Below are 24,144 nucleotides of genomic sequence, written 5' to 3'. Positions count from 1 at the left end.
AGGTTTAGTGTTTTTCCAAATATGATTTTGAACTTTGAACGCCAAATATATCCATTAGAACATCTCCAACTCATTGCTATTTTCACCTCTATAATAGTATTTAGAGGTGAAATTGCTCCAACCCACCTCTATTTCTTCTTCTATAATAGAGATCTCTATTTTTTCCTCTATATTGCTATTTTCACCTCTATAATAGCATTTAGAGGTGAAATTGCTCCAACCCACCTCTATTTCTTCTTCTATAATAAATATCTCTATTTTTTCCTCTATTTATAGAGGAAGAAATAGTATTCCTCTATTTTTTACTCTATATTTTAGAGATTGCTATTTTAGGAGAATACATTGGACCATATCTCACCTCTATTATAGAGTTCCTCTATTTTAGAGGTGAAAATAGCAAAATACATTGGAGATGGTCTAATGAATATCAGATAATTTGCCCAAACCTTTGAACATATTGAACAAGATTAAGCTGTAGAAAAAAAGTGTTATTGCATTTCTGTTTAAATTGTCAAAATGATCATTCTTCCTGAACTCTCTTATTATACATTCTAAAATACACATGATCACTGCAAAAAATCACAGGTTAAAAATATCCGTAACAAAGCTAGTTCTTGCATTTACTAGGATTTTTACTTTAACTTGCAGAAATAGTCTTATGCAACTAGTTGAGTTAAGCTAGCTGTTTGTCAGCAAATTCCCCAAAATTTGGCCATATTAGACGTTCATGGCAATAGTCATATATAGCACTTGTTCAAAAACTGATCTTAGTAATTTAATTGTAGCTCCAACCATTCTCTGGTCAATTAGTATGCTAAAGAAAATTGGAAATTATTAGACAGGTTTATATTTGTAGGGTCTTAATATTTGATTTGTTGTGGATATTTATTTGTAAAGGGCAGCAGCCTTATTTGCTACAATGTTTGAAAAAGTGATTTTAATAAATTTGTTTTATTGATTCTGTAAAGGTAGCTATTTGGTAAGCAAACAATTTGACTTATGTAGAGTTACTGTTAATTCATCTTTCTGGAACCAACCTTGAGTCTGACACTGACATCCCTTGAGTTAACGATGATGATAATAGTACTTTGGTGGTGATGAACCAAGTACGACTGACAAAGAATCCTATTTTCCCAATTGTTGTTCATTCTTGTTTCTGTCAAACTTCTGTTTTAAATCAATTTTTAATTTGGCTCATTAGGAGTTCAGTTTTATAAGAAAATTTAAAGCTGCTATACTTTAAATATTTTTGAAGAATAAGTAGGACAACGAGAAAAATATTTAACATGAAACATTTAGAAATTGATGTGATCAACAGAAAATATGTTACATTGAGATAATGAATAAAATGTTTAAACTCCTCTTAAAAAGTAAGTTGGTAATAACTATTTTGTAGTGGAGAAAAAAGAGAGGATAAGAAGACTGAAACAAAGTTGGTGAGAGATATCAATAGTACATCATGAACTTATCCTCTGTCTTGTTTTCATCAAACCACAAGCTATTGCTACTACTACTCGTACAATTACTACTTATCAATTGCTTGATCTCATCCATTCCATAATCTTCCATTGATCTGACCTCCTCTTCATGATGATAATCATGATGTTTACTCTTTACTCTTGCTACTGTACTTGTTGTACTTGATGACCCACTTCTTACATCACTCAACAACATTATTCCCTTGCTTGCACTTTGCTTCGGGCTGTCTTCTTGATGGCTCATTATGAGTTTGTTGCTACTTGGAGAGTTCCCCAAATTGCCCATGTCTTCTTGATATAATAGGTGTTGTTGTTGGTCCATCATTGTCATCATCCCCTGATTAGGTGTGATCAGCTCGTTTGTACATGCTGAAGGGTTATAATAAGGAAAACTATTGATCATGTTGTATTGTGACGAAGATGATGGTGATGATGATGATGAAGCAATGGCTAGGAGGTGATGAGGTGGTGGAAGAGCCATAGTGGCAATGATCTTCTTCTTGAGCTTAGTGTTCCAATAGTTCTTGATGTCATTATCAGTTCTACCATGCAAGTGAGCTGCTATCACTGACCACCTGCATTTTCAAAATGATTTACTCTATTTAACCACAATAGTAAAATAAATAAATAAACTTTTAAGCTTAATTCTTCAGTAGTTGTCAAAGTAAATTTGCTCCATTTATTTTCCTAAACTATGAGCTAAAGAATATACCCTCAAAAGAAGGCAATTATACTGCACAAAAGGTGGATATGCAAAAGCTAAAATCAATAACTTTTTATTAAAAAAAAGAAGAGAGATCGAAACGTCCTTGAAACATGCAAAGTCTCTTATTTTTTGATACCCACTTTCTACATTTTTTCCATGATTTAAACAAGAGTTAACTTTTAACATCTTTAAAATCAGGTATATACACCAAGAAAAAAAAATAGATATCGGAATAATATCAGTTTTAGTATTAGAATTGAAGCTAGACTCTTAACCTGCTTCCAATGGAGGCAAAGAGGCTGCAGATGATCTTGTCTTCTTCCTCAGTGAAATCTCCATGTCTTAAGTTGGGTCTCAAATAGTTCAACCATCTCAGTCTGCAACTCTTCCCACATCTCCTTAAACCTTTATTCATCAATAAATTAAGAAAATGAACCAAGACCCATCAAAAAGGTAAATAAAATATCCAAAGAAACACACCAAAAAAAGAATAGAAAAAACAAGAAATTAACCCTTTCGAATCATGAGATATAAAAATACCTGCTTTCTGAGGGAGAGCAATCCAATTGCCACCAGTGCCTTGTTTCTCTATGTAATCTTTAAGCGTTGCATCTTCATCAGGAGACCATGGACCTCTCTTCACATTTGCTTTGTCACAACATGGAGCCCTCCCCATCTCTCCCTGATCTCTCAACTGGTCCTTAGCTAATCTATGTTTTATTCTTGAGGGATCTTTGTTTTGTATTTTGAAGAGGGAAGAAGAGAAAGAAAAGTGTTTTCTGGTTCTATAATTATCAAAGAGTGAGACATATATTTATTGCTAAAAGTATTGGAAACGCCCAAGTCAATGAAAAACCTAATTTCTATTTTCTTCCCATTATGCCTTTTCCTCCTCTTCCCATGTGGAGTACCTTCATTACTATAATATATACATAGGCAGAGAAATAAACAATGTACTTATATGCATGCATTTTGATCACCAAAGCAAAACAATAACAGCTGGTCTAAGTTGTGAAAGTGGAGAAATAAAAAACGATTCTTGAAAACGAAATTAATAATTCTGTATTTATTTTAAGAAGTTGGAAAAATGGTTCGTAGAAGAAAACAATTGGACAATGGTTTAAAGTTTCCTTTGACGTCCCCATTTCGATTGAATGTACGTGTTTGTCTTTGGAAGATACCAATCAACCTTTTAAAATTGGTCAGCATTGAATTAAACCGAATCAAACCAACCAGAAACAACATGATTTTCAGCTTTGCTTTTGCAAATTTAAGATTAGTAATAATTAATGGATATATGAACTAAATAACTAATAGATACAGGATGGCTTTGTTTGATATAAAGTATTACATATTCAAACAGTAATCAAATATATATATGGTATCTGAAAGTCTGGTAAGATATACTATTATATATGAAAATGGTGCGTGTATGCAGATTTTATAGTCAACCATTTTCATGTATTAATTTTCTTGGCACACTGTACACCAATAAGCAGGAAATAATTGTTCAAAGACTAGTGATAAGAAAATAACAAGATAAAATAAAAGAGAAGTTGACATTAAACCAAAAAGTAGAGAAAGCATGACTGTGACCCTGTACTTAATTTCCAAAAGACAAGTGAAATGTTTGACTAAGTCATTTCCCATAAGACTTTGTCAAAGTGATTGAACGCGAGGCACCACAATGACATATTATTCTTATGGGAGGAATATATGTATAATACATTAAGCATTTACTCCCTCCGTTTTTTATTATAAGTCGTTTTAGAGAAACTTTTTTGTTCCAAATTATATGTCGTTTTCGGTTTTCTATGTAAAATTTATTAATAATTAATGTTGTATGACCAATGATAATATATCTTATATTTTTCTATTGGTTGAATTGTGATTAGGTAAATAATTAATGATGTTTTTGTTTAGAAAATATAAGAAATTAATGGTTTTCTTAATCTACGTGCATAGCTTTAAAACGACTTATATTAAAAAACGGAGGGAGTATTAATTTCACATAAAGACACGTGTATTTCTGTTAGTAGGCATGCTTGTGTGTTCTGTAATTACACAGATTCAGTGGCGACATTTTTTCTTAATTTTGATGGGCCAGCGGTTTAAGTTGTTAAGTTGGTGTGCCACTTTAATTTTCAAAACAATATTTAAGGGTTTTAGATTAGTTAATTACAAGTGGATCAGTCTACACTCATTTCTTATTTTACATAGCTACACACTCACTTTACTTCTCAAGCCAGTAAACTCGCTTAGGACTGATCACAACCACTAACTTAATAGTAACACAGTTCATATACCTAATAGCAGTTGCTTGCTGTCTACTTAGCTAGCCTTCATTGCTAGCCACGAAATGGATGTGTGATATTAGTTTTCAACTTGTGAATTGTATGTTTTTTAGCTCTATAACACGGTTATAACTTATATGAATATATTATAACAGTAGACTGATCCAGTTGTAATTAACTAATTTAAATTAAAAGCATTGCAACGAATTCTTTTATATATAATATACACACTAAAATTACTAACCTAATTGTTGCGATGGAGTCTCTACCCGAAGACATTTCTCAGTGACTTCATGGTTATATCGAAAGGTCGAAATCTATCTATATTAAGATTTTATTAAATGGATCAATAATTGATAAAGAGGTCTTTTAGTAACATATAATAGGCCTCTATCATAATGTTCCACTCAAATAAGTGCCTACCAATCTTGTGAATGCAGACTTGTAATGGAAAATCTCTTTAAGATGTTAAGTGTTAACCCTTACAATTATGAATTATTTACATGTAATGTAACTATCTGGTAAATACTAGCATTCAATCCGTATATTATACATAGAGGATAAACAATGTACTTAAAATACTAGTCCTATTACTTTTTATTGACTAAAGAACAATACAAAGGTATATTATAAAAGCAACTTTATATACATTACTAGAATGTTATCAGTCTCTGCCCTCTCCTCCACATTGCTTCTCTCCCTACACAATTACAACTTCTCAGGTCCAACGTATGAGCTTAAGTGACCATTAGTGAAAGTTTTTGCGATTGTGGCTTTATGATAAATGTTTATGTCATTCCAAATCGTTAGTCTCCGATATTTACCTAGTTAACACTTGGACCACAAGAAACATGGTTATGCTAATATTCATCTCTTTTGTGGCAGCTGCAACTGTAAGATCTATTATTGAACCCTTTGTGGAGATTGTAAAGTCCTTGAATTACCTGATTAGCCTGTTCATTGGGGCAATCTAGGGAACATGGTACCTTCGTCATCCATACCAATGTTCATGCTTTTTAAAAATTGGTTGCCTCATGTGCAAACAATGTGTTCCTTTAGACATATATATATGTCCTGTACTCCTGGTGCTGCGGATAGTCTTATATTCTTGTTTTGCTTATGAACATTCATCTATACTTTGTATGTGATGGTCGTGGACTTGCCACTTGTTTTCTCTCAGGCAAGGCAGTGGTTCTTTTTGCTATGGGTTGCTATGGAACATACTAAGGCTTCCGGATACGTTATTCAGATGACATTGTTAGACATTTTTTAAACTTATTAGTCCGTCTGGCTATAATAACCATTGTTTTTTTTGTTATTCAAAGAGCGTTTAGTTTCAATTGTTTCGAAATGTATATTTCCCGTACATTCTAAACTCTCACTGTTTAATGATTTTTTCTTTGTCTGTGCAATGTAGACCGCACGCTGTCACAGGATCCAATCGGTCTCTTGCCCTCTTGACGATTCAAGCAATCTTACCAATTTTGTTCGAGGTAAAAAGCACTTATGCAGATCTTAAAACAATAAATATTTGTATGTAGTTTCAGGAACAAGAAACTCATATTGTTTCAAACATGTCCCGTTTTCCTCGTTCATGATCTTCTTGGACTTCAGCTTGGTCTCAATTTATAGATCTCTTCTCATATCTATTCTTCAGCTGCTAGCACAATCATTTTTCTTTCGTTTTCATTTTACTTTTATTCGTATAAAAACCCATAATATTTTAATATATAGAGAGAGGCAAAGCTTGGAAAGAACGTGAAACATGCATGTGTAGTAAGCTTTTTTTTTTTTTTTTTGAATAAGCACCATCACCAACTAACACGTTTTAAAAAAACATCACTAACATGTTATTTGTTGACAAAAAAAAACATGTTATTTAAAAAAAAAAAATCTAAAGGATCCGGGTTTGCAGTTACACTGGATCCAATTGCGATGTAGATGTCGATATCGAGTAGCTCATCTCACCAACCACACCCATACCACCAACGACGGGGGTCGGTGAGACACTGTAGTTACCTACATCTTACCGTCCATTTCTCTTAACACAAGATCAACGTCCCTAAATCATTTCACTACTGTACACCAATAAACACGTGATCGCAGCTTCGCCAACAATATAAACCGAAGGTGAAGGTAGCACGATAAGAGCGGGCAAAACACATACAGAGCGAGTCGAACTCCTCCTCACGCGGCGAGTTTATCTCCTCCTCTCACTCACTCTTTATTATCTCAATAAATAAATCTCATATCTTTCTCTCATTACTCTCTCTCGTTTCTCTTTGTTCTTCTCTAAATCTCGAACCCATCTACTTCTTCGTTTAACAGGTTTGTTTTCTTCGACTCAGTTCTGTAATCTATTGTTGCTCTTTGTTCTATTAGATCTGTTCACTGTGTTGGTAGCTTTGTATGTTCTGTGATAATCACTCGTTCACGATTTGGAATCATTGGGTTTTGTATTGATAAATCTGATTAGGCAGGAGCGTTCTGTTCGAGTTTGGATTGGATGTTTCGGATTTTTAATACACTGATCATAGTTTCATTAGTTTTCGGATCGAGTTCAGTTTAGTTCTTTTTCTAGTTTTGTTCGTATCTAGTTATATCTAATATCTAAAATCATCCAAAAATCTAAAATTATATGTCGAAAATTAAACTATATAAATTATTTAAAAAGTTGATAAAAGAATTAACCAAGTTATCCGGAAAAAATCTGGTGTAAAAACTATTAGCATCTCTAAAAAGGCTCTAATATATATAAATTATTTAATTAATTCAGATATTTTTGGATTCTAGTTTGAATTTCGATTTAGATAGGATAATATCTGATATCCAAAATATCTAGTCGTTAAACTTCACTTAAAACAGTTAACAACAATGTTCTAGAAGAAATGATTTTTAAAAAATCTGATTTATCAGTTCAAATCGGTTTAATATTGTTCTAAATCGAGTAAAATTGGTCCAAATCTGTTTAACAAACAATAATGTTAGTGCAAATTTATCAATTTATCTAATTTATTATTTTTGTATGTTTAATTTTTGTAATTCATCAAAATAGTTTTATAATGGGACACCAAAAATTATAATATCTAATATAAGTATGAAATATATAAATATTATTGAACATTAGTTAAAAAACATCAGAAACTTTAAAATCTCGATTTGTTTAAAAAAAATTATGCGTCCTCTTCGTTTACATTTGAAACCAATAAATATATTTTCTGTTTTCCAATCTACAGAAATGGAAACGTTCCTATTCACCTCCGAATCAGTCAACGAGGGACACCCCGACAAGCTCTGCGACCAAGTCTCCGACGCCATCCTCGACGCATGCCTCGAACAAGACCCCGAAAGCAAAGTAGCATGCGAGACGTGCACCAAGACCAACATGGTCATGGTCTTCGGCGAGATCACGACCTCCGCTAAAGTAGACTACGAAAAAATCGTCAGAGCCACCTGCAGGGAGATCGGTTTCGTCTCGGCCGACGTTGGCCTGGACGCAGACAAGTGCAACGTCCTGGTCAACATCGAGCAGCAGAGCCCCGACATCGCTCAGGGAGTTCACGGTCATTTGACCAAGAAGCCTGAGGACATCGGGGCCGGTGATCAGGGACACATGTTCGGTTACGCTACGGATGAGACTCCTGAGCTTATGCCGTTGACTCATGTGCTTGCCACCAAGCTCGGCGCGAAGCTTACCGAAGTGAGGAAGAACAAGACTTGTCCCTGGTTGAGACCTGATGGTAAGACGCAGGTCACTGTCGAGTACAAAAACGATGGTGGTGCCATGATTCCTATCCGTGTCCACACGGTTCTCATCTCGACTCAGCATGATGAGACCGTTACCAACGACGAGATCGCTAAGGACTTGAAGCAGCATGTGATCAAGCCGGTGATTCCCGCTAAGTACCTTGACGACAAGACCATCTTCCATCTCAACCCGTCTGGTCGGTTTGTCATCGGTGGGCCTCACGGTGACGCTGGACTCACCGGGAGGAAGATCATCATCGACACTTACGGTGGTTGGGGTGCTCACGGTGGTGGTGCTTTCTCGGGGAAAGATCCGACCAAGGTTGATAGAAGCGGTGCTTACATCGTTAGGCAGGCTGCGAAGAGCGTGGTTGCGGCGGGGCTGGCCCGCCGCTGCATTGTCCAGGTGTCGTACGCTATCGGTGTGCCTGAGCCGCTCTCGGTGTTTGTTGACACGTACAAGACAGGGACTATCCCGGATAAGGATATCCTTGTGTTGATTAAGGAGGCCTTTGACTTTAGGCCTGGGATGATGGCTATTAACCTTGATTTGAAGAGAGGAGGTAACTTCAGGTTCCAAAAAACGGCGGCGTATGGTCATTTTGGGCGTGAAGATCCTGACTTCACTTGGGAGGTGGTGAAGCCACTCAAGCCAAAGGCCTAAGACAAAACAAAAGAGTTGGCAGTTGCAAGAACTGAGGTGGTGGGAGACTCTCTCTCTCCCACTACTACTACTGGGAACTTATCATTAAACTATTATTATTGCAAAAGATTTGAATAATCCCATACTTTCACATTTTGTTTTTGCTGCCACTGGAGTTTCATGTTTTTATTTTCTGGCTTTTTTTCTTCTTCTTAACCTCTTGTATTGTAATTTTGATTGTCAAGAAACACATCGTTGTGGTCTTAAATATTATCGTTATATTCAAACTGAACAATCTTTAAACTTAAAAAAAAAAACAGAGAACCTGAAATGAAGAGAAGCCCAATGAAGAGTTTGGTATAGTTAGTGACTTTTTTTTTTTTGATCAAAACTCTTGGACCACCTAGTAAAAGTGTAAGAGGTCGCATCACATGTTCGATTCCAGTTGGGAGGGATCTGCTCTTCTAAAGAGAGTTAATTTAACATGGTTTGAACTTCACCACATGAAGATGTATGGGGCCTTCCTAATCATTAAAAAAAAGAAAGAATATAGTATCAGAACGTCTCTTCTCCAGCTTCATACATGTCATCTACTTTGCTCCAGATAGTGCGTGTATCATCTAATAAGCAGAGCATTAACTTACAATGCTAACTCTCTTTATTTGTGATATATTCTTGCTCCAAGGCTTGCAATATGTAGGAAATAAGGGTGTATGCATTGATAAATGAAGTTAAGGTGCTTTAGATTTATGTGTTTAAAGGACATAGCAGAGAATTTAGACAAGTGGACTGCTTTTGTAGCCCAAAATGCAGTTACTTCAAGTGATGCTGAGAACTTGATGTTGAGGATAACAAGAAACTGCAACTCATGAGTCACCTTCTTGATCATCTTCATGAGTCACCGTTAATCTAAAAGCCAAATGAAGATCTTTTGAGATTTACTTCCCGTCCTTCATTCCTTCATCATAACGACATTAGTATAATCAAATTATGCGCATTATAATGAAGTTATTTTTGTTCACAAAAATTAAAATGGCTAACTAATTAATGAAAATTTTGTCGGTTATATGGGTCCTGCAACGGTCGATTATAAAGACTCATATCACCGTTACCGACAAAATAGTGAAAATTTATTTCCCTTTTTTGGTTAAATCATTTTACATGTTTTTCATACTAATTTCCAAAGAGAATTACGGTCGACATGAATTATTTTTTGAATATTTAAGTGATGATATTATATCCGCATAGACACGTATATTTATTGTTTTGAGTTTGCTCTGAACTCGGATAATTTAATTTTTCAAAACCCTCTAATCACTATACCACTACCACTAGACCACCCTTGTGCAGTTAGTTTTCAAATATTTATGATTAGTAAACAAATGAAAAGAGACATAAATAAATATAAATATATTTATAACTTTGAACAAAAAATATATTTATAACAAATTCAAAAAACTCTAAAAAGTTTCACGACATTCAAAAACAAAATAGTTATTTACCAACAGTCCCCGTACATTTTGTGTCGACAATAGATTCAACTTTATAGAGTAAAAAACCCATTGAGGCAAAGTAAGTGGAAAGAATAGAGAAATGAAGAATACTGACACTCTAGAGGGTAAATTTAACTCCCTTTTTTCTCTTTCATACCACTAATTTTACCACTGCTTTTCCTTGTATATCCATCTTTTACAGTGATTTTGTGCCGTTAACAAATTTGTACCGTTTTTTATTACCAGTAGGATCCTTATTTATATTTTTGGCAAGTACAATAATGTAACTTTGCTTATAGAGCATATCCAATGAATGCACTTAATTATACACATGCACGCATCTACGTTTTCCGTGGCTCTATCATAACAATTGTTTTTTTTAATTACTATCGCACTATGCCCACAACTTGTTCCACAAATCCTTTCTATTTACGAATATTGGGGATTCAATCAACTTTTCTTCTCCTTAGGCATTAACCCTAAGTCCTAATAGCTTTCCGCAACATCACTTCATCCTCTTTAACAAAATAACATCACTTTATCTTGTAATATATATTGCTATCATATCCAAAGAGTAATAGAAAAAGAAACAAAAAGAGATGAAGTTAATGGTCGATTTCGAAGATTATGAGACGGAGAGGTATCTACGCATGTTTGTAGTAAGCCATCTCAGTCGGTGTTGAAACCACTTGTCCTCGCATCGGTCATTTTTTTGTGAATGTTATCTTAACCTACGATTTTCCCTAAATTTATAGCATGTAAGTGTATCTCACGAGAGCAACGTTATAATGGATGCTAGACTGCTAGTGATGTTATATATTTTAGACCGTTTAAGAGTTTTTGGTGAGTGGACCACCCATTTTCATTATGTATTTTTGTGAATGGGTCCAAATAGTGAGGACCCATTCCATTTCCATTTCCCCTCATAAACGCTTATAATATTTGAAAAATCATGTCCATCTACCCCCCCCCCCCCCCCCCCCCCCCCACAGCATCTTTCTCTCGTTCACTCTGCATTTATATACTCCACTCTTCTTCTCTCCACTTCACACAAAAGAAGAGAAACCGAAAAAATGGGTAACTCTCTGATCTCTCTTCTCCCAGTCTTCCAATTTTTGGTGTTATTAGGATCCTCAGTAAATGCCTATTGGCCACCATCACCTGGTTACTGGCCAAGCTCCAAGGTTGGCTCCTTGAGCTTCTACAAAGGTTTTAAGAATCTTTGGGGTCCTCAGCATCAGAGAACGGACCAAAATGGCCTCACCATCTGGCTCGATAGAACCTCAGGTACTTATTCAACACTCTGCTTCTCATTTTCTCAAGTGCGTATCTGAAAATTGATTTGCACCTTATATGTTTTTTATCTATTAAAACTGGATTTGGGGGTTGTAACTATAGGAAGTGGATTTAAGTCAGTGAAGCCATTCAGATCAGGCTATTTTGGAGCTTCCATAAAGCTCCAACCTGGCTACACTGCTGGAGTCATCACATCTCTCTATGTGAGAGCTAGAAACTCTCTTAGCTAAGTACTTTTAGTAACATTTAGTGAGCTTAATTAAATTACATATTGCAGCTGTCAAATCAAGAGGCACATCCAGGATTCCATGATGAAGTGGACATTGAATTTTTGGGGACAACATTTGGGAAACCATACACACTTCAGACAAATGTGTACATTAGAGGAAGTGGTGATGGCAAAATCATTGGTCGTGAGATGAAGTTTCGCTTGTGGTTTGATCCAACTTCGGGGTTTCACCACTATGCTATTCTTTGGAACCCTAGAGAAATCATGTAAGCTTTCTTCTGCTTTATTGTCTTATACACAATTAGATTTAAGATTGTTTTGTTCAATCTAAATCTTAACAACTAGCGTCGTTATGAATAGGCTTCGTGGTCTATAATTATTTTCTGTCCGGCGGATCTAGGTGGATATCTATAGCTATATAGTAAACAAAAAAGGGAATTTTAAAAAGATCTTCCGTAGGGTTGCATTATTCGTGCAATGAGAGATATAATTAGAGACAAACAAGAAAAGACAACGACACTTCGACGGTGGACAATTAAACTTGATTTTCTTTTTGTTGTGTATAAATAATTAATGATTTCACATGTTATTCATTTCTAGGCATAAGCATAACCAAAGTGTCAGCCATACAAACTTTTTAGTTTCTCTAACCAAGTATGAGTCCTTTACGCGGTTTCGCCTATGAGGTGCGACCACATCAATGGGACATACATAATCTACCAACCATTTTAAGCATTTTACATATTTTATAAATAGATCTCACATTTTTTACATCAGTGGAAGATTCCAACTAATGTTGAATATTCAAACTAAAGCTGTTATTTTCTTCATTTGCAATTTCAGATTTTTGGTGGATGATATTCCCATAAGAAGATACCCAAAAAAGAGTGCAGCTACATTTCCTTTGAGACCAATGTGGCTTTATGGTTCCATATGGGATGCTTCTTCTTGGGCAACTGAAGATGGTAAATACAAAGCTGACTATAAATACCAACCTTTTGCTGCCAAATACACTAATTTCAAAGCCATCGGTTGCACCGCTTACTCACCAGCACGATGCCATCCAGTGTCCGCTTCGCCATACCGTTCTGGCGGCTTAACCCGAAACCAATACCAAGCAATGAGATGGGTGCAAACACATAATATGATATACAATTATTGTAAAGATTATAAGCGTGACCATTCTCTAACGCCTGAATGTTTGCGTTAGGAAAAATAATCTGAAAGTCCAACGTTTGAAAATTTTAATTTCATCAAGAAAACACCACAACAATCTTGGGAAATTTTTGGGAGTTTTAAATTATATATGATAATGTGGTTTTCTTTTTCACGAAAAATAAATTTTCCTTTCTTTTTTGCTTATCATCTTGTCTTATATGCGTATATGTTTACAATACCGTACGGTTGGCCAACTATGTCTCATAAACACAATAACAATGGAAACAAACGACATAGTTATAAATGCATTTCAAAGAAGTAAATGTCAGGACCATAATGACAAGTATGATTGCAACTGATCAAGATGAAAAAATATACTTTATCAATTCAATTTTTTGGATAATAGATTCTTTCCATTAAAAATATTTTTCTCCCCTCTGTTCATTTCCTCGTCAAGCTTCTTTTTGTGATTCCAACCACCTACGTCCGTGGGTTTTCTCAGTCACGACATCGGTCGGTCTCTTGCTTTTTGCTTTCTAGTTATTCTATATTTTGCATGTATAGTCATTTGTTCGGTTAGCTTTGGTTTTCAATCTTCAGATCTAGATATTGATCTTAAGTCCTTTCGTTAGTGTTTTTGACGAGTACTTATCATGTTCTCTTCTGGTATCTAAGGCCCTAAGTTCTCTTCAGTCAATCTTTTGAATTGCCTCCTCTTCATGTTTGAATATATTGTATTGCAGATAAGTCGTTCGAATCCGGCAGGTAGGACTTTCTAAACGTTTTTAGTTTCTATTTTTAGTTTTTGTTAATATCTTGGGCCTTTATCAACCTTATAAATCATGGGAACTCAATGTATATCCCTGCCTGAGATAAATCTAAGGAATCCTACTAGACTTGGACCTTTGTTAATCGTATAAATCGCGGGAATTCATTGTATAGCCATGCCTGTATATATTGCAGATAAATCTAAGGCTCTCAAGTTTCAACCAAAAAAAAAAAAAAAAAAAGTTTCAACCAAGAGTAGCTTTTAAGTGCATCTGAACTCTGAACTCCAATTCGATAGTTATAAACAATATTTTTAAGCTTAGAAAAAAGATTATAAATAGATAAAATCCAAGTATTTTTGTTTAGTATGGATTTTTTTCACGCAAACATGAATAAGAACTAGAATAGTCCTATCCCATAGTAGTTAAAAGTAAATAATATAGTAAGCTGTATATGCATCACCCATCTGAAGACTAGACTTGTAGAGGCAAGTCTTTCCTTTTTTTTTTGGGCTTTTGGTATCTTCAAGTCCATGGGTAATGCATATAGCTTAGAATATTTAATTTTAGCTACTCTTTTTCCAAGCTTAAAAATATTGCTTAAAACTATCAAACTAGAGTTCAGATTTCCTGTTTTTTTAACTATCAAACTGGAATTATATATATATATATATATATATATATATATATATAATTGCCAGTGATGTATAATGCTTGTGATGTACTTTCTTCATTTGTGCCAATGGATTTGTTTTACTTGGCCTAAGGATTATGTAATCTACCATTAACCAAAACCAGGTATATTATAATTTTCTAGGTAACAGTCTTCACTGATATTTTCACAGGGAAAGATCCAATCGCTTCTAAGACGTACACAAAAATGACAGATAAACATCATTGTCTCATTAAAATTATAATTTCATGTAGAATTCAGTGCTGTGTGGATTGGACAAAGTAATTTTCGCCTATTGGTAGTGGCATTAGACTTATAAATTATGCATACACATGATTTGAAAGTGTGCATAGTTTTCTTAACTGTTTCCGTCAAATTTTAGGTTTAGGCTTTTGGTGTGGATTTATCATAATTGATTTATTTTTATTTTTAAAGTTTATAAGAAGTTCCAAACTTTAGTTATGTCGGTTTCAGTATCATAAGAGGTTTCGTGCGGGTTCAGTGATTGTTGTTTTGCATATTTACGTTATACTTCTTTCTTCTTTTCTGAATCTTCATGCCACTTTGTTTCTTCAAATAAACTGACTTGAACCAACATAATTGTAATCAAGTGATAGGTACTCTTTACTCTTTTGGCTCAAATATCCCACTGATATTAAATAGTTGAACAAAGACAATTCAAAAGAGAACATTGAAAAAGAAAGTCTAAGGAACGAGTTATTTTTAAAAGTAACATGCTAGTAGCAACAGCATGATGCTACTATTAGAGTTTAATATTGCAAGTTTTACCTTTACAAGTTGCATTTTGGACGATTTGGATAAGCAGGCAAGACTTTTTACTCCTCCTAGTCCTACTTGCTCATTTCTATAAATATCTTCCTATTATTTCATATTAACTTGTAGAAATCAAGAAAGAAATCAAATGTAGTGTTAAGCCGTTCACTAAAAACAACACCAACTTTATACATGATTTGTCATATCAAACTTTATTTAGCAACTATTAATACTACAAAGTTACATTCATATGGAATTTTTACTTATGCAAGAATAGAAAGGCTACGAACTAAGAACAATAAAAAATGTTTTTAAGAAATATCAAAATACTAGTTATAAAAGAACAATAAATAAAAAGGGTCATGGCAAGGCTTGAATGCTGGTATGGAGGGTTAATTAATCAAGTTTTACAAAAATCATCAGTATCTTTCTATATATTCTAAACACATTCGAATTTTCTTATAAAAATTTCAAGGGTGTCATGTGACACCCCATCTTATGTAGTGGGTCGTCTGTCACTGGGTTTGAGTGTTGCTAATGATGTTCTCGTCTCTTTACTGGAAAGAGACAGAATTTGTAAATATTCTTGTTGAATTGTAAAGAATTTGTTAATAATTGTATCAAGTCTCTAGACTTAGAATGAATACTTAGCGTGTTGTCTTGTTCAACGTTTTGGTCTTTCGTAAGGATCACTGTGACTGTAAAGTGTTATGAAGTTCCTCTTACCACGCATAAACTGAGAGATTAAGATTATGAGCATCTAATTCATTTCATTCCTCAGCACCATTTTAGTTTTGTGGATATTATTCTTTGGCTGAGCATGGCATTTTCATGCAACCGGTTAATCTCCAGCGCCTAAGTCCGTCCTCACAAACCTGGTTCAAAAAATTGTCAGCCTCCCCCACTCATCAAGTTCTAAATACTATATCCTCCCATAATTTCCTTCCCTTTTGCTTTTAATCATTCTCTAATAATTTAACCAGATTTAAGAAAAAAACATTCCTCTAAGGTTTTATTAATAATACATGATGCATGCAACATATTATTAGCCTGTCAACAACAAAAACTTTTGCTGCTAGACCTGATGTCTCAAGTCTCTTGTAACTATTTCATGGATTTAGAAAATAACTGAAACTGTGACAAAAAAAATAAATAACTGAAACAATAAAATAATTTTACCAAAAAGAACTGAAAAAGAAATTGTAAAATAAGAAACACCTCACAGGTCAGCACACAGCTCAGATCGCTCTGGTAACTAAACAGTGTGCCCACGTATATGCAATTCCGTAGGACTTGCTTATTTAATTACAACTAAATACACATAAAATAATAAATTGCAGAAAATAACAACGTGAAATCTAACACTTTGAATAGTCAATATTTTTAATTAATATCATAAATATAATCAGGATTTAGTGGGGTTAATTTCTAAAACGAGAAGATTCACAACAAAACATGGCTAACGACGAAGTTAAAGCTCCTTTGACTCTCTCTCAATAAAAGCCAAAGCCCAAACCTTCAGAAAAAAAAAAAATTGAAAACTCTTTGAAGAAGAAGAAGAAGACAGAGAGAGAGAGAGAGATGGGTATTTTGTCTGATGACGTTGTGATAATCAGACAGTCTGAGAAAGAAGGCGACCCGAGTGTTATTACAATCAACTGTCCCGACAAAACTGGTCTGGGTTGCGATCTCTGTCGTATCCTCCTCTTCTTCGGTCTCAACATTGTCAGAGGAGGTAAAAAAGGAACCAACTTTATGTAATCTATTGGTTATTATTCTTTATTTTTGTGAACTGAATGTGTTCGATGAAATGCAAAGATGTATCCACCGACGGAAGATGGTGTTACTTGGTGTTCTGGGTGATTGGGAAACCGAACACGAGATGGAATCTGTTGAAGACGAGGCTTGTGGAAGCGAGTCCTGCTTTTGCTTGGGCCTTTGGTATCTCGAGATGTTACCTTTCTGACTCTGAGTCTCAGCCTCCTGATCTTTTCTTGTTGAAGCTAGCGTGTTCTGACCGCACAGGGCTTCTATATGGTTAGCTTCTCCATCTGTTTTAGGGTCTTGATTGATTCTTGTGGATTCAAGATTTGATATGAGACTCTTTGTTGTTTTGTGTTGGTAGATGTCACAGAGGTTCTTTACAAGCTTGAGATTAACATTGAGAAAGTGAAGATATCAACTACTCCTGATGGCAAAGTGATGGACTTGTTCTTTGTCACAGACACTAGGTATCAATCACTTAATAAAACATATTGAATTTTAGCTATAAATGAATAATTTTTTGTGATTATCTATTTTCTATAATTTTTAACTAATAAGAATTCAATAAATACAATTAACTTTTTTGAATTTTACAATTAATCACTATTAATTCATAAATAATGCATTGAAAATACAAAAAAAAATCTTTTTGAAACAATTTTTTGCTAAAACAATCTTAACTAAACAGAGAGAGAGTATTATTTAAAATGTAACTCTGAAATGGAGTTTTTGGTTTGTTTATGTTAAGGTGTGTTGTGCTCTTGTTCTTGTCAGAGAGCTTTTAGGTACGGAGAAGAGGAGGGACGAAGTCTATGAGTACCTGAGAGATGCCATTGGAGATGCAATGATGAGCTATGACATTAAACTTGTTAGCTCAGAAGTTACAGCGCGTTCGCCAGCTTCTTCCTCCTTTGCGGAAACATTGTTCTCCTCGTTGGAAGAGCATCCAAGTGGGCTACAGACTTCAAGCAGTGTGTCAATTGCAGTTGACAACTCGTTAAGCCGAGCTCACACGCTCATTCAAATCACTTGTCAAGATCACAAAGGCCTTCTCTATGATATCATGAGGACCTTCAAGGACTTTAACATTCAGGTTTGTTGCAGAGTCAATACTCCTCGGGGTCTATGATATTCATATGAGACTCACTTTCTTGAATCTTGGTTTTATGAGCAGATCTCATATGGGCGTTTTACAATCAAACGAGGAAAGAACTGTGAGATTGACTTGTTCATCGTGCAATCTGATGGGAGGAAGATTCTTGACTCAAGCAAGCAAGACGCATTGGTTTCTCGTTTGAGAGCAGAGCTGCAGCAACCTCTGAGAGTGGTGATGATGAACAAAGGTCCTGATACCGAACTTTTGGTGACAAACCCTGTTGAGTTATCAGGAAAAGGACGGCCACAAGTCTTCTATGACATTGCACTTGCCCTCAAGAAGATCAACACCTGCATCTTCTCGGTATATAATCACTATCTCATACCAACAACAGACCTAATAAATCATCTAATTTCCATGAATAAATGTGTTTTAATAGGCTGAGATTGGAAGGCACTTGACGGGAGACAGAGAATGGGAGGTGTACAAAGTGTTGATCAACGAAGAAGACAGCTTACCGGTCTCGAGAAGCAAGATAGAGGAACAAGTGTGGAGTACTTTGATGGGTTGGGAGTGAGGTTTCAAGAAACTCAGGACCATTAGCTGACCTCAGACACATAGCAAAAGAGTATATGACTGTAAGATTGTGACTTTATGATGGCAATGAGTGAGTCTATGTAGATTAAAGCTGCTACGAGGTAATTAATCTGATAAAACCGGATTTTGTATAACGTTTGCAATGTGTAAATATGGTTGGAAGTGTGCCTTTTATATGTTAATGAGAGATAGATCTGTGTAAGTTTTGTAAATGAGAGTGTGGTTCTGTAGAATGAAGCTAAGCTAAGTCTTTGCACTTGTATTGTGCTGAGATCTTTGTCATATATATAAAGGAAAATGGTCTTTGAGGAAACTTTTTGTTACTGTTAAATGGGCTGTGTCTAAGCCCAATAGTGAGAGTGGCAATTCTTCCGTAGTTAAAACGCATGATGAGGGAAAGAGTTTAAGCCCAATAGTGAGAGTGGCAATGGTTATGACAGGCTTCTAAGAATTTAGAGTACGATTCCACTTGTGCATATTATTATGTTAAACGACCACTATAACTGCGGAGTGCGGACACTAGCATTTGAATGTTTTGATGTTTTTAACCATGTAGATGGCCTATAATGTAAAGAAAGATGATCTACCTAATAAACATGGTTTATGATATGTAAAAAACATTGGTATGGTAACAAAAAAATATTCTTGAGAAGTGACGTCGTGGGAGAAAGGCTCCGAAGACTTGAGATAATGAGGGAGAGAATGTTAGGCACCGGCCCATATGAATTCGATTAGTAAACAATTTCTCTCCACAAACCCAATGACGTCTATACGCAATATTACGCTTGTTTACTAGTCGGCGTAAATGATAGTCGCAGTTCAATCCACTTTTTTCAAAGTGTGTTCTCTTTTCGTTGTATAAAAAGGAAAGAAGATAGTGGTTTAATAATCACCGGATTTTAGGAAATTAATCGATCCGAATCCGAAGTAACCCTACGATATTCAACATGTGTTGTCATACGGATATGAGGTCACATTTTAAATTTCTTTTGAATATCTAAAAAAGTTCATCTGTGGATTGCACCTCTATAAGAAATTAATTAAAATTTTCCACAGGTTTGGAATAATTAAAAATGTTTGTTTTTTTTGCTACAACTTAATTTATATATTAGATGTAACTATTCGAAGTTTCACTTATAATCATAGTTCAACAAAATTAATTTATAGATGTAAAAATCCATATTCTGTATAATTGGAAGAAATAACAAAAACAAAAACAGAAGTAGAACCAAACACTAATAGCATGATTATTGGGAGTTTTTACGGTGGGGTTCTTAGCAGAATATGAGAATCTGTCTCTTAACTTTTAACTAAAAAAATTAAAAACCGGCTGTTAAATAAAATATTTAAGAACTGATTCTTAATTTTTTAGTTAAAAGTTAAGAGACGAATTTTTATATTCCGCTAATAACCTCACTCTAAAAATTCCCAATAATCATGTTGTAGCAATTTCATGAAAGGTCACTTCTCGGCCAATTTACATTTTAGCAGATAGCCAGAGCTGTCCTTTTCTACGGTCCATTTTTCCATCACTTTTGATAGTTTTTTTGGAATTGTCCCTCGTGCGAATCTTTTTACCATATTGTTTAGCTATGAAAAATTTAGCGATTGTGACATCGTGTGTCCTTAGTTAATCAATGCCTTGATGGTCGTATTTATTCTGTATCTGTAAAATATTTGAAGTATCAGTAACTGCTAGAACATTATGACACGTAATACTCAAAATTCCAAGAAAATGAACTACTAGACAGAAAACTATCACTTGTGTGATCATCTTCTTTTAATCAATCTATTTCCGGTTAACTCAATTATATATATCACCTAGTAATGTCTATTGTTAGAACGATGGTAAAAATTAGAAGCTTGTTCGATTCGGTTGAACTTTCAGTTTAGATAGAATTCTATATTTTGATTTTGCGTGTAAGCAAAGTTTGTGTTTAGTTCATGTGGCCGACCTCTTCTACCTAATAAAATCTGACATGTAAGAGCCGTATGATTGACAAAATATGCCATGACTCGTGAGTATACTCTATTCAGACAGAAAAAATGATGATGAGAGTTCTAGGGAAAAAAGGGAAAGAGAAAGATACATAATGTTAGAGCATCTCCAATGTATATCTCTATATTTTTCTCTAAAATAGAGATCTCTATTATAAAAGTGAATTTGCTCCAATGTATGACTCTATAATAGAGTTCCTCTATTTTAGAGGAAAATATAGAGGAATCCTACTTTTTACCTCTATATTTAGAGATGAAAATAGCAAATTTCTATATTTTCTCCTATAAATAGAGGAACTCTATTATAGAATCATACATTGGAGCAAATCCACTTTTATAATAGAATTTTTCTATTTTAGAGGAAAATATAGAGATAAAAATAGAAGTGGGTTGGAGATGGTGTTAGGTAAGAATCCCATATGACTGCACATGGAAATCGAGTACTTTTTACATTATAATTGACAAGAAAATGTACGTGTATAGTGTAGTAGACAGTAGAGTCATCGACCACTATTCTAACTTCAATTATTGCATGCTTTCTTTTGAGAAAATGATTATATGCTTATTACAAAAGTAGATGAGAAAATGAATCTACATGGCGAATATAATCTTCAGGATATCCTTTAACCTAATTGTAGAAAGTATTGATCACACTGGAAGGACACAGTCTCCGCAGACCACAGTCCACAATATATATGAAAACAATAAGACTTGCGATGTTTCGAATCATCAATCTATAATTTCGAACACAGAAACATTTATGGAACTAAATTTCAAAATTTCATGATTAATAATACATGAACGAACGAATGCTAAGGAAGAGGCTAGAAACGGTGCTTGGTGTTCACGTGCTTCTGCCCATCCTTGTCCATCTAGCCAAAAATTTTGAATATACAATGCGAAACCGAAAAAGATTCTGGTTTTAGAACTTAGCATGTGAAACACAAAGAACAAATATGCCACAGTTTCGGAACATAACGAAAACATTAGCCAATGAGGGATAAAACAGTGTACATCCGGACGATAACCTCTTCACCGAAAATGTTTACAAGATGTACGTATTATCATAATATTGGTCGTTGTCGACTGATATTACCAAACGATCATGCAACATGCTTACAAGAAATTTCATGTAAAACCTATATATCATTACGCTGGGTTGTATTTCTCTAACAATTAATAAATATATTATGTATTTGTAACTAGTTACACTTTTTTATAAGTATATAAAGCTCGTATGGATTATTATTGAAATGAGGTGTCCTGAGATTATATCATTATGGTTAGTAATATAGCGTCACCAAAGTCTTAGTCACTATTGAGTATTGACTACTACACTCAGTAAAGGGAATCAGTGACCCTACAATTTGATTTTCTTGCTACCTCACTGCAAAATGCCAAGAACTATACATGTTTCAAATTACTACATACATGATACAATTTTCTATATTATGCACATGTTTCTAAGAAAATACGGCAAATTCAGCTAACCCCGTATAGATATGACAGCCACGAAGGACTTGATAAAGTGTGAAAATATGGGATAAAATGAGCTTGAAGTGATGAAGATCAACTATACGGCTATACCAGAAAATATACTGATTGTGAAAACATAGTTTATACATGGTTCAGATTCATTCAACGTTAATCTTTCACCTAGTTTTATCATTTAAGTCTCTAGTAGTTATAGCTTAAAATGATGCCCATTTAAGGGAAGATGATGAATGAAGTCTTTCCTTTATAACATAAAAAATGTTTATGAAAGGAAAGAAACAATAGTTGCAAGTAGCAACTATAGCTGTTACCGTATGTATTAGACGTTAATTAATATACTGAAACGTGTATCAAAGTTTCTAAGGCATTTAATTTGTATCATAGTTTGTTTTCTTATTTTCTGAAAAAAACCGTCATAATCAAATAATAAATGTCTAGTACATCTATTTTAGAATACTATACTCCTTATTTGCATAAGTCTTGGATTTAAGTTAATGTCTAATAAAGTGACGAGGACATTCAAAATAGAGGAAATGACACAAGCTTAAGATGATATGGATACATAATTCACAATATTTGCAATTATCACTCTGGAAATCAACAGAAAAGGATTCATTTGAAAGATCCAACAGTCATAAACACATGATGATGCCAAATTACACAAACGCAAAAGACAAAAAAAGCATTAAAATTCAAAGACGACAAATCAAATTACACATGAGAGAAACAGAGAGATTGATTCAGTAGTCGGTGGTGGGGAGCTGTTCGTGAGTGGTGTTGATGAAGAAAACCTCGTAGATGAGTCCAGCGAGTCCACCGCCAACAAGAGGTCCGGCCCAGTAAACCCAGTGGTTGTTCCACGACCAGCTTACCACAGCTGGTCCGAAAGCCACGGCGGGGTTCATTGAGGCTCCGCTAAAGGCTCCTCCTGCTAAGATGTTGGCACCAACAATGAAACCAATTGCTATGGGAGCTATTGTTCCAAGACTTCCGTTCTTGGGATCAACGGCGGTGGCGTAGACTGTGTAAACAAGCCCGAAGGTCATCACGATCTCGAAAACCAAAGCGTTCGACACTCCAACTCCGGCGGAGAGGCCAAAAGCCGGCACAACCTAGAAAGAAAGTTCAATAGTTACTTGGCCGAGAAGTTAGGCCAAAAAGAGGTGAAAATACAATATTTATTACAAAACCTAGAGAATTCAGACCAAAACCAATGGGAACATTAGTTAATATAGTATGATTTATTTCTAATGCGAAACATTTAGCGAGTGAAATTTCAAAAAAAGAAAGATCATTAGTTACTTGGCAGATAAGTTAGGGCAAAAATAGGTAAAAGTACAATTTTAATTACAAAACCTAGAGAGTTCAAACCAAAACCAATGGGAACATTACATTAGTTAATGTCTCTAGTGTCTAAAGCGAAACATTCTAGCGACATAAAGAAACTAGAAGGGATAAAGGGTAATTATTCATACCAAACCGCCGGTGGCGAACTTGAGCAGGAGACAAGCAACGACTGAGCCGAGTAGCTGAGCAATCCAGTAGAGTATACCACGGAGGAGAGTGATGTTTCCACCAACGAAAGCGCCGAAAGTGACGGCGGGGTTAACGTGTCCGCCGGAGATGTTGGCGCCAACTGAGACAGCAACAAAGAGTCCAAAAGCGTGTGCCAGTGAGGCAGCTACGAGACCGGCGGGAGTGGTGGCTCCATTTTCAGTGAGCTTGTTGAAAGCCATTCCTGAGCCTGAGCCGGCGAAGACAAAGATCATAGTTGAAATAAACTCAGCCAACGCCGCCTTTAAGGCGTCGGGACGGGTGGCCTCATTGGGACTTCCAACGGCGATGTTTCTGATCGGCATGGTCGGAGAAAGATCGAACGGCTGAGATTAAATGTTGTGAATGTTAGAAGAGTGAGATGGTTTTTCTGGTCTACTCTC

At 35.0% G+C, this 24,144-nt stretch overlaps 5 protein-coding genes across 5 annotated transcripts; 3 read left to right on the top strand and 2 right to left on the bottom strand.

Moving 5' to 3' along the window:
- Nucleotides 1-1,276: 1,276 nt before the first annotated feature.
- On the bottom strand, nucleotides 1,277-3,974 carry LOC103865565 (transcription factor RAX2). The gene is made up of 3 exons (XM_009143367.2): nucleotides 2,725-3,974; nucleotides 2,460-2,589; nucleotides 1,277-2,053 (listed from the first exon to the last, which is right to left on the bottom strand). The coding sequence occupies exons 1-3, from the start codon at nucleotides 2,858-2,860 to the stop codon at nucleotides 1,447-1,449; spliced, it is 873 nt and encodes a 290-aa protein (XP_009141615.1). The 5' UTR covers nucleotides 2,861-3,974; the 3' UTR covers nucleotides 1,277-1,446.
- A 2,613-nt stretch (nucleotides 3,975-6,587) lies between these two features.
- Nucleotides 6,588-9,155, top strand: LOC103865564 (S-adenosylmethionine synthase 3). Its single transcript, XM_009143366.3, has 2 exons — nucleotides 6,588-6,806; nucleotides 7,715-9,155. The coding sequence occupies exon 2, from the start codon at nucleotides 7,717-7,719 to the stop codon at nucleotides 8,887-8,889; it is 1,173 nt and encodes a 390-aa protein (XP_009141614.1). The 5' UTR covers nucleotides 6,588-6,806; nucleotides 7,715-7,716; the 3' UTR covers nucleotides 8,890-9,155.
- Nucleotides 9,156-11,338: 2,183 nt separating this feature from the next.
- LOC103865563 (probable xyloglucan endotransglucosylase/hydrolase protein 32) lies at nucleotides 11,339-13,282 on the top strand. Its single transcript, XM_009143364.3, has 4 exons — nucleotides 11,339-11,648; nucleotides 11,760-11,860; nucleotides 11,935-12,152; nucleotides 12,730-13,282. The coding sequence occupies exons 1-4, from the start codon at nucleotides 11,435-11,437 to the stop codon at nucleotides 13,094-13,096; spliced, it is 900 nt and encodes a 299-aa protein (XP_009141612.1). The 5' UTR covers nucleotides 11,339-11,434; the 3' UTR covers nucleotides 13,097-13,282.
- A 770-nt stretch (nucleotides 13,283-14,052) lies between these two features.
- LOC103865562 (ACT domain-containing protein ACR10) lies at nucleotides 14,053-22,899 on the top strand. The gene is made up of 6 exons (XM_009143363.3): nucleotides 14,053-16,993; nucleotides 17,077-17,295; nucleotides 17,384-17,489; nucleotides 17,797-18,115; nucleotides 18,197-18,481; nucleotides 18,558-22,899. The coding sequence occupies exons 1-6, from the start codon at nucleotides 16,840-16,842 to the stop codon at nucleotides 18,693-18,695; spliced, it is 1,221 nt and encodes a 406-aa protein (XP_009141611.1). The 5' UTR covers nucleotides 14,053-16,839; the 3' UTR covers nucleotides 18,696-22,899.
- LOC103865561 (aquaporin TIP1-1) lies at nucleotides 22,758-24,144 on the bottom strand. The gene is made up of 2 exons (XM_009143362.3): nucleotides 23,683-24,144; nucleotides 22,758-23,319 (listed from the first exon to the last, which is right to left on the bottom strand). Exons 1-2 carry the CDS (start codon nucleotides 24,064-24,066, stop codon nucleotides 22,948-22,950), a joined length of 756 nt encoding a protein of 251 aa, XP_009141610.1. The 5' UTR covers nucleotides 24,067-24,144; the 3' UTR covers nucleotides 22,758-22,947.

This window comes from Brassica rapa, chromosome A04, assembly GCF_000309985.2.
Source record: "Brassica rapa cultivar Chiifu-401-42 chromosome A04, CAAS_Brap_v3.01, whole genome shotgun sequence".
Lineage (NCBI taxonomy): Eukaryota > Viridiplantae > Streptophyta > Magnoliopsida > Brassicales > Brassicaceae > Brassica > Brassica rapa.
The sequence above is the reverse complement of the archived record's forward strand: the minus strand, read 5'-3'. Positions and strand labels throughout refer to the sequence as shown.